We start from the raw sequence: 10,612 nt of genomic DNA, 5'->3' as shown, positions 1-10,612 counted from the left end.
GCCCGTTCATCCCTGCCAGCACTGATCACTTCCTAATTCCCTTCCCCCACTCCAGCCCAAGAAAACTCAAATCCATAAGCAGGATGAATTTGAATATGCATTTTGTTCTGGGTGCATCCACGCACATGCTAGGTGCTCCATAAATGCTTCTTGGATGAGCCACTTTAGCTGTGAGACATCGCAGAACTTTTAGCAAGAATCAGCTTTCAACAGATGCCATTTTGTAATGAGGCTTAGCTCAAATTCACCTTTGCAAAAGGGCTGCTTGGTCCTTTCCCTCACAGCAACTTCTCCTGAGTCCTCAGCAAGGAGCAGGTGTCCGTATCTAGGGTCATTTGAGCCAGAAACCTGAGCATCTGGAGTCCTCAGCGCCTTATCTCTCTACCCAGAAGGAGTCTTAATGGGCTCTTAACCTCTTCACACCTTTCCTTCCATCTTCTTGACTCTCCTGCTGCTGGTCATTTTTCTAAATATGCAAATCTGCTGCTAACCAGGTTAAACTCCATGCAGTTTCCCAATTAGCTCTTACAGGATGCTCTCCCAACTTCAATGACTGGGCCCACTTCTGGGGGTTTGTCTTTGATTCCAGGAGACCCTTCCTAAGGTTGCACTTCAGGACTTAAGAGTCCTGGCACTGAGTTGGCTGTTGTGTCCTCTTTGGGATTGTGGTTCCCCCTGCCTGGGAGGCTTGTGCCTGGTCCCTGGGACCAACTCACCACTGGCCCCCAAGATGGGCTCTGGCCCTGGTACTCCAGGATACTCAGGTGTACCACCTCCTGTGTGTGGCATCTCTTATCCTGTCCGTTGCAACTTTACGGCCTGGCTCTCTACCCAAGGGCTCCTTCTTTGTGTTCCCATGAATGCCATCTTTATCTCCCCAAGCTGGGCTGGAACCAGGATAGCAGAGGTACATCAGCTGCAAGCTGCCTGAATGAAGGGCAGCAGTAATAAAGTAATGTTGGGAAATCAAGGGGCAATGCTAGGGGGAAAGAAATCAATTAATGGAAAGGAAGGGAGCAGAGGCTTGTGGGTTCGATGAATAAAGGTAGGCGAAACTAGCCTGTGAACTTTATGAAGGTTGATATTTTATCTCGAGCTGGATTGGCAGGAAAGGATATCAGGAGGGCTAGATGACCACCATTTACTAGTAGTCTGCAGGGCAGGGGGAAGAATGAGGGTCCCCATCTGGGTGGCCACAGCTGACCAGGTGTTAGGAAGCTTGACCTGGAACCACCTCTCATGTGATGATGCTGGACGACAAGTTCCCTGGACAGAGACTCCCACTTTCACTGGCCCTCCTTTGAGTTCTGTCTCTGAGGAGTGACTGTCAGGGCCTTTGCTCACCCTGAAACCCCTCAGCCACTCTCCATCAGTCTCATTCTTGACCTGTCTGCCCTCCTAAAGCAGATCAGGCCTGAATATGGCCCACTACTTGGTTCTTCTCCATGGGATTTTGGGAGATCTTACAAGACAGACGGAAATGGGCTTAGAAGAGAATATGATGGTCTTTTATTAAAAATCAAAAACAAGGCGGGTCTGAGTGGACTTGTAGTTTTCCCAGTGCGGAATCAAAATGCAGGTTACATATAAAAGCACGGAAAACGGGAAGTGCTACGAAGTCAGCCCTTGCAAAGCGGCAGGAAGTGATCCTAAGAGTTCCAATTTTGCAATAGTCTTCACACCAAACCCATTAAGCTTCAGATGTGGGAGCGCTTCAGCGAGGGGCCTAACAGCAGCCAGCCGGGAGTGGGTTGGGGCCCGGGTGGAGCCACTGCTCCCCCGCGCCCTCGCGAGTCTCAGTCCCGCGTCGTAACCTCGGGGCCACTACAGGCAACTCGCAGGGTAGTTAAGTGGGAAACCTGAGGACGCACAGCAGGTGCCCGGTAGTTAGGGTTTGCCCGAGATGGCGGAATTATTGTAATAAGTGCCACCAACCCTGGCTACGACCTAATTTGTCAAAAAAAGCAGAGGGAGGAATGCGCCTCAGCTGAGCAGCCAAGCGCGGAGCGGGCGTTCCCGCGGGAGCCAGTCCTCGGTGCCCTGCAGCCCTGGCTCTGTGGGTGGCGGGCACACCCGGGGACCGTCTGGGGCCTCGCCCCCACTCCGTGGGTGGTCACCCGTAGGAGGTCGCCTCGGCAGGGCAGGGTACAGGAGGTGGCTTGGAGGAAGTAGGCACAAGACTCACTCAGCTGCTGGGGGTGNTCGGGGCAGCGGCCTGGCCAGGCGGGCCAGGACCAGGGGTCGGTCGGGGGGAGGACGGAGTCGGGCCACCCCCTCTGATGTGCACCCCCGCCAACAGGGATCCCCACCCACCACCCCCGGGTCTACAACATCCAGAGTCGAACGGTCACCCGGTACCCTGCCAACTCCATCGTCGTGGTAGGAGGCTGCCCGGTCTGCAGGTAAGTCCTGGCCCCGGGAGGCTGAGATCTCACGTGCCGGGACCTTGCAGAGGCAGTGGGGGGCGGCGAGCTGGGGTGAGCCCTGCTTTGGGAGAGGCCGCTGGACCGCCTGACTGCAGTGTGGGAGAGGTGGAATCGCTGGCCCACGGCGCGCAAGAGGGCAAAGGGCGTGGGCTCCCTTTGCTGGGGAGTCGTGTGCTTTTGGGGGGCATTGTACCTCCGAATGAGTGGCATGCAAAATGGGACTGATAGCTTTTCCTCGCTGGTGTTGGACCTGCAACGGGTTTTTTAGAAAGTTTGCAGTGCAGTTGATTCTTTAAGAAGGCTGATTCGTTTTGCCACGACTTGAGTCAGTTGGCCTTTATGTTTAGGGAGATGGGAGTCCAAGTGACCAGGGGAGCCACAGCTGTGAGGGTCAGTGAATGCAGAGCCCCGGAGCGGGGCTTAACAACTCTTGGCCACTGGCTAGTCTGGGAGGAAATCCGTGGTTCTTTGTTCCGTGCAGGAGTGGTTTTCTCATATCCTCAAACCTGAAGCCTGACAGAAACTTTCTAAGGACTTTTTATAGGGTCTGAGGTACAGCTGGGCCGTGTGCGTGGGCGCATGTGCGTGCATGTGTGTGTGTGTGTGTGTGTGTGTGCGCGCGCAGGTTTTGAGGATTCAAATGCAAATAAGACTTGATCCCTACCCTTGGCATTTGGGAGTACTCAGTTCAGGAAGTTGGGGCAGAGTTGGGGAGCAAGGTTTCAGCCTGCCTCTGAGAGGAGGAAGTTGAAGTCTCTGAGATGGAATTAAGAAACCCTGTTTTTTTTTTTTTTTTCAAAAGTGTCTTGGTAAGGCCCAGTGTGGAGCCAGCCATAGGGAAGTTAATGATTTCACAGCCCTGGGGGCAACTGTGCAATGAGGAGGGCATTGTGGGTTGAGGGGAGAGACACTGGAACCTGGGAGCTGACCATGTGCCTGGTAAAGGGGGCTGTGGGCTAGCGAGAGCCTTGGGAGGCTGTCTGCCCACCCAGGAACCCCAGTACAAACCCAAGCTGGGTGTGTGCGTTCTGACACCCTGGTGGTCATTTTCCCGCTGACACATGGGCCTTGGGAGAAGTGGGATCGAGGGGACTGGTTGTCTCCCAGTGCAGCTGTCTGCAGGTGCTGCACCTGGGGATGCCAGTGATTGGTTTTGAAGCACATGGGGTGGGCTTGGTGGAGAAGAGGGGGCATGGCTTGGGAGCTGGGCCTGTGCCAATGAGTGAGGAGGTCAGGACTTGGTCCCCTGTACAGAAAGTCATTGGGAAATTCCTCTGGATAATTGGTGGGAGAAGGAGAATCTCTGGCTTTGAGGTTCATCTTGGGTGCTCAGAGTGCTGCTGTGTGCAAGGCCCTCTGTCCCCACTCAGTCAACTAACTCCTGGATTCCAAGCCACCCCCCCCACCCCCCCGCCATTTTTTTTTTTTTCAGAGAGCAGACATCAAGTGATCTGAGGTGAGGTTTTTAGGCTGGTTGACAAGAGGGAGAAGCAGGAAGGTCCCTGGAACAAAGGGCCCAATGCAGCTGGTCGCTTCCCAATCCTGGGATATGTTGGTGTTTGACGAGATGGTTTGGAGGCTTCTCTGGCTCGAGCCCCTGAACTTGGAGGGGAGGCCAGCGCATGGCAGGGTGGCCATGAAGTTCCCAGGAATGTGGGGTGCCTAGTCAGCTCCTGGCATGGGGAGCACTTTCCCTGGTATTTCCCTTTCTCTAGGAGGTGACTTGTGTCATTTTGGAGGCTGTGGCTTTTGCAGGTCTGGAACACTGGCTGTGCACTCTGGGGAAGGTCTGGAGGGGGGCTGCCTTCATGGGAGCTGGTGGTTTCCTCTATGCTCCGAGGATAAGGTTATGGGTACCAGATCCCTAAAGTTGGAACCAGAGTGCTCCTTGATCCTCCTGGGCCCTTCTGTCGGGGCTGAGCATGCCTGATGTCTGACAGTAAAGGCCCTTTGCGCCCTTGGAACCTGTACACCTGGAGACGTGCTGTCCTTACTGCTGCTGGTATCCGAGGCTATTCTTGCCACGGTGGCAGCAGCCTCACTGGGTGAGGGGCCCCCTGCTCTCAGGCAGGAATCCTAGGTGAACAGGGGAGTGGGTAGCCACATGGCCAGCCTGGGAGAAGGCAGCCTCTTGATTTGGGGAGAGGGTGTGTGATCTAGGGCCACTTGTGCATAGGGACAGAGAACAGAGATGTTCCTCCCAAAAGAGTCGAGTCTGCCCCTGTCTGGCATCTTAGGACCGAGACAGGATACTTCTCATGTGACCACACTTCCTCTCTTTCCACATCAGGCCTGCCAGGCTCTGTCCCTGCCCTCCCTGGTGGCTTGGCAGGAATTTGCCCAAGTCACACGTCTGTGATTCCCTCTGAGCGAGGCTTGGCATAAGAGGCCTATGTCGCTTGTCACTTTGCCATCCTGTCTGAGCCGCTGTTGAGCAGCCTGACTCCATTTTCCCTTTTTAGCCGTGTACAAGCAGTGTTTTCTTCACCCCCAGCAGCTGAGTGAGTCTTGTGCCTACTTCCTCCAAGCCACCTCCTGTACCCTGCCCTGCCGAGGCCTGCTGAAACTGCCTTGGCCAGGGGTGTCCATGCTGGTGCTAGGCCTCTGAAGCTCGGTTCTCCCCTGCCCTAGGCTGTCCCTAGATATAGGGCAGGATGGCAGCACTGTGGGTCTCTGCAGCCTCTTTGGGCCACCGTGTGCTGGCCCAGGTACCCTGGGAGCACAGGCTGCAGGCAGAACGTGTGTGAAGCTGCCCAGGAGCACCGGTTGAGTCTTTGCCATTCAGTATTTGGCTTTGGGGGTGACCAGGGAGGCAGGAGGAAATTCACAGAAGTGGGGTCCTGGAAGCCAAGAGAAAGTACAGGTACCCTGGTCAGACACTGCCCACAGGCCCTGGATGTGGCACTGGGTGGTCCGTGTGGAGCCCTTGGGGGCAGAGACAGTCTTTCTTCTGGTTGACTATGGAGTCTGGAGGGGAAAAGGAGTGGCTGAGCCTTGGGCATCAGGTGATGGTGGGTGGCCAAGGGCCTGTGGTGGGGAACTGGTCAGGGAGGTGACAGCCTGAGCTGTGGTAGGGGCTGTCCCTGGCCTCGGGTGGTCCTGGCCTGAGGTGGGGGCACTGTGCATGATGGCAGGAGCTTGTGCCCTGGCCTGCATGCTGGCCAAGGTGCCTGATGACAGGATGCCTGGGCTGCCTCCCTGGCTGCCTAGTCTCTGCTCGGTCCAAGTCCCCCAGCCGTGGTAGTGTGGGCACCTTGAAGTGGTGGCTGGTGGGACAGACTGGTGTTCTGGGAAGCCCGCTGGATGCTGCCCTGCCCAGGTCTGCTTTCTTCTACTGGGGAGGCCCGAGGCTGGGCCTGGCAGCTGGGCTTGGTGAGAACTGCCCTGCGTGGCCTGCAGGTCCTAGTGAACCTAATGCTCAGGGGGCCTTCAGGTTGGAGACCTTGGGACAGCCAGAGGCAGGTTGGTCCTGAGCCTTGGCTGCAGGTTTGTGGCCCAGGGAAGAAGCCCTCTGTGTTCCTTTTCTTTTTTCTTTTTTTGGTATCAGGGATTGAACCCAGGGGTGCTTAACCACTGAGCCACATCCCCAGGCCTTTTTTAAATTTTTTACTTTAAGATGGAGCCTTGCTAAGTTGCTTAGGGCCTGGCTAAATTGCTGGGGCTGGCTTTGAACTTGCGATCCTTCTGCCCCAGTCTCTGAGCCACTGGGATTACTGGGGTGCACCACTGTGGTGGGCTTACGTGTTCTTTTTCTTGAGGAGGCTGTCCTTCAGGGGCGAGTGAGCTGGGTTGCTTTTGGGGCTGGATTGTGCCTTGAGCTTAGGAGAAAATGACTGGGGATGAACTGGGAAGGCTCCTGAGTGCCCTGTGCAGGCTGGGGCATTTTGGGCAGGACCATGACTGGGGAGCCCATCTGCATTTCCTGTCACCGCACTCCCAGCTATGTGGCCTTGCAGGTGGCTCCGGGTTGGCTTGTCAGGTGGGGTGGTGATGACACCTATGGAGTTCTGTGATGTGAGGACATGTGAGGGGTAGGGACAATTCTGACTGGGTACCTGTCCTTGGGCAGCTCAGAGCTTGCTCTTTCCAGTGTCTTCTGCCCATTTCTGTCCTGGTGAGGCGGAGTTCATCTGGAACCCCCCAGGGCCCAGCTCCGGCTGACATCAGCAGGTTCTAGTGGCCACTTGTTCTGAGAGGCTCAAGTGGGGGTAAAGCAGCGTTCTCAGTGTTAGTCAGTTCCCTAGTGTCTCCAGCTTCCATAATCCTCCGACCCCCACATGACCTGTGTGCAAGGACGGGGGAGGGACCTGCCAGTGCAGCTGGAAGGACTGCGGGTTTGGACTCTGAGCCAGTTGAGGGAGTTGAAACTTGCTCCGGCAGCGTGGGCCTTTGGGTCTGGAGAGACAGAGCGCGAGGCCACCAGGGCCAGGCTGGCAGGAGGGGCTGGTCTCCACACAGGCGGTCTTGTGTGCCGAAGCTGGGTCATGCTTTTTAAATCAGAAGTTGTTGGGTTTTAAAAATCTAAACCATGCCAACACTTTTTGAGGTTTGGGGCAGTACTGTAGTTAAAACATTACTATTTCTATGGCAAGATGAGAATCTTACATTAAGTAGGAGAAATTAAAACTCTGAATAGCCACACAGGAGCTCAGGTCATGTCGCTTCCAGTGAGTTTGCTATAAACTTGGGGAAAGTTGCACTTTCCCAGCTTTTTGGCATTTGGGGTTGCAGGTAAGCGAGTGGCATCTTGGGGTGGAGGGCGTGGGGGCCTCAGGTTGAGCCCAGGCTCAGGGCAGCAGCTTTCTGAAGCAGGCTGTGGGCTGGTGTCCTCTCCATCCCTTGGGCCCATTGAAGCCAGGTCAGACCATGGGTGCAGGTTGTCAGGAGACGAGCATTCTTGGGTCCTGGGTTACAGACTCTTTGCTGGTAGATACCTGAGTCTTGTGGGTGATAATCCCACATGGATGGGCCTGAGGGGTGCATCCTCACTCTTCCCAGAGCGCAGGTAGCCTTGGCCCTCTCTGGCAATGGGATGAAGGTAGATGGAACAGGCAGGCCTGGGCAGCGGGAGTGTGGGAAGCTACGAGGGTGGGTGCTGCTGGGCACTTCTAGCATCAGGCCTGGCTCTTGTGACCCAGGTCAGTGGAGGGTGGCATAAGCTGCCCAGCCCTGAGCTCTGGCTCAAGGAAGCAGTGGGTTTGAACAGGAAACCCATGAATTTGGGCACTGAGGATGAGCTGCCCTAGTGCCTGGAGGCTAAGGGCCAGGCTGGCCAGTGTAGGCCACAATTCTGTTACTTTGTAAGTTCTAAGTGCCCCTCCAGGGACTGAGAAAATGAGGTGCTGGGTGTTGAGCTGGGCCCAGAAAGCTCGCCTGGCCACTGGTGGGAATCGTAGCATCAGGTGGTACTGTGAGTTGGTGGCAGGGAGAGCCCGGGAGTGACCACCTTTCCTGGGCTCCCTCCAGCTTCTGTAATGTGGCCAAGGCTTTGGAGTCTGGAGAGAGAATCAGGATGTTGGGTGGGGCTGTGCCCTTGAGTAGTGCTGAACCTCGAGGACAGCAGCAGGCGGCAGTTGGGATGGTCTGTGGGGATGAGACGCAGGCCAATACCAGGAGCCCACCCCAGCCCCTCACGCCTGCAGCCAGGATGCCCTGTGCCACCTGCTGCCCTCCTGGGTGCAGCTCCTCCGCAGCCCGTGAGCAGAGTCTAGCGCTCTCCTCGCTCTGCCTTTTTGATCCTTATGGGAACAAGCCCGGCAGGCACTCAGCTGGTCCCTGTCTTTAGGTCTCGGTGGTCCCCACAGGCTCCTGGTTTCCTCACAGCCTGGAGAGGTGCTGGACCTGGCTCCCTGGGACCCCTTCAGAGGGACTGGCTTCTTTGGAAGTTGACTCACCTGGCCCTCTCCTGCCCTCTGCTTTTTTCATGGGACATTTTCTAATTGAAACATGCAAACCAGTGTCCCCAGGGTTTCACCTGCAGGTGTGGGAAGAACGGGGTGGGGAGGGCCGTGCAGCCAGAAGCTCCCAGTGGTCTGGAGCCACCTGGCCCCCCTCAGCCAGGGTAGAGGTCCTAAGCCCCGGGCCCTGTCCCATCCATCTGTGTCGGGGGCAGCTGGTGGCTGAGGACACCAGCGTGGCCTCAGGTGCTATTCATCTGGGTTGCCCTGCCCAACCCCTGGTTAGCCAGGGCCCTAGGTCGGGGCATGCTGTGTGTAGCACACTGGGAGTGGGTACCCTCCTTGGACTGGAGGCAGGGGACCAAGGGTAGGCCCAAGTGTGGTGACCTAATGACCTTGTGTTACACAGAGGAGTCATACCAGTGGTAACTTTGCCATCATCAACTCAGACCTGATTTGTGTGGCCTCAGAGCAGGGCTTCTCCGTGCTCCACCCTGGCCCACCATCTTGATGCAGAAAGGGCCAGCTCTTGGGAGTCAGGGAAGCAGAGCTGGAACAGAGCTCCCCAGGTGTCTGTTTTTGGGGGGATTGACCCAGGGGCGCTTAAGCACTGAGACATATTCTGAGCCATTTTTATGTATTTAGAGACAGGGTCTCACTAAATTTCTTAGGGTCTTGCTAAGTTGCTGAGACTGGTTTTGAAGTTGCAAACCTCCTGCCTCAGCCTCCTGAGCTTCTGGGATTACAGACAGGTGTGTGCCACTAGGCCCAGCTCCCCAGGAGTCTTGACCCAGGGCACTCAGCCTGTGAGCCAGTGGACGCTGGAACCCCCTGGAGGGGAGAGACCAGAGTCCTACCTTCCCTTCTCTGCAGAGCCACCTGGAGCCAGGTGTGGTGGAAAGTGCTCTTGGGACTCACTGTTCATGCCCCTTGTGTGGGTTGGAGGGAGGTGGGCACTGAGTTTAACATCTTTTTTAAGCAAAAAAACAGACTTTTGGGATATTCCGGTTTGTTTTTTCATGTGCCCCAGAGAAGCAGGTACTGGTCCCTGGGTCCCTGCCTCTGTTGGCTGCTGCTGTGGCCTGAGTTGGTGAGAGCCCTCAGTTCTGCCACCTTCACACCTTGGTTGAAGCTGTGCCCTTCCTCCTTTCCGCCAGGGGGCAGGAGAACTACGGTTGCTTCCAGGCCACTGTGGGCAGGGGGGTGTGTGTGTGTGTGGAGGGTGGGCAGCTAGAAGAGGAGCTAGGATAGGGGTGGGGAGTGGGATCCTCTAGGGCCATGGTGACATTTTTCCCCTCAGCTTTACAAAGGAAAGCAACCCTTGCCAGCAGGTCCCTGCTCCCCCCCTCTCCAACCCCAGTCCTTCTGTCCTTTCTGTAGTTTCTTGTGACCCAGGTCAGTGCTTGAGTTCCGGGCCACAGTCCTGGGATAGGGGGCAGCACCTCTGAGGCCTGGAGGGGAGTGCTAGTGACACTTATCACTTCAGCCCTGGGTCCAGCACTTTCTAGAGGGAGACCCAAGTGCTGAGCATAAGCCTGTTTCCCACCTGCCAGGACTGTGGGAAGACTCAGGTCAATGAACTTGTGCTCACTGGCATAGGACCAGGGCGGTGTCCCCAGTGTCTTGGTACCCTCCGCCATGCACACTGTAGGTAGACTTCATCACTTTTTAGGGACAGTTGCCCTTTAGGGGGTGTAAAAGATGCCAGGGTGTGGCCGTGAAGCTGGTGTCAGCAGCCCTGTCTCGAGCAACTGCTCTGTGCCCTCAGCTGAGGCTGCTGCTGGGGGACCCTGGGGACGGGCCGCCTTTCCAGGCAGCTCTGCTGTGGGTCCCAGCTGCCCTGTGTGCAGCCCAGGCAGGGAGGGCTGGGGTCCTAACCGCTCGCCCCCTCTCTCCACAGAGTCGGGGTCCTGGAGGACTGCTTCACCTTCCTGGGCATCTTCCTGGCCATCATCTTGTTTCCCTTTGGGTTCATCTGCTGTTTTGCCTTGAAGAAGCGAAGATGTCCCAACTGTGGAGCAACCTTTACCTAAGGGAACAACACACCTGGCTTTCCTACATCCAGCTCTTTTCTAATGTAAATGTCGTGTATAATAGTTTTATTTGATTAAGCTTCAGGACTGTTTTGTAAAGTGAGGTGGGATAGATTGGCATGTGCCAGCTTGGCAGAATGTGGAAGGCTGCTCCCAAGGTTAATGACAACTCAAGAAAGCACTGCTTTTATTTTTTGCAGTCTTCGATTTGAGAAAGGTGAGAAATACTGTTTTAAATAAATGATTCATACCATTG

At 55.9% G+C, this 10,612-nt stretch overlaps 1 protein-coding gene across 1 annotated transcript; it reads left to right on the top strand.

The window, feature by feature from the left end:
* Positions 1-2,280: 2,280 nt before the first annotated feature.
* On the top strand, positions 2,281-10,611 carry Bri3 (brain protein I3; the record flags this gene model as incomplete). Its single annotated transcript, XM_015501986.2, has 2 exons — positions 2,281-2,402; positions 10,224-10,611. Coding segments are annotated over 2 exons (255 nt in total), but the record flags the coding sequence as incomplete, so codon positions are not given.
* Position 10,612: the final 1 nt, after the last annotated feature.

This window comes from Marmota marmota, unplaced genomic scaffold (genome assembly GCF_001458135.2).
Source record: "Marmota marmota marmota unplaced genomic scaffold, marMar, whole genome shotgun sequence".
Taxonomy (NCBI): domain Eukaryota; kingdom Metazoa; phylum Chordata; class Mammalia; order Rodentia; family Sciuridae; genus Marmota; species Marmota marmota.
Note: the sequence above shows the minus strand (reverse complement) of the source record. Positions and strands in the feature narration are given on the sequence as shown.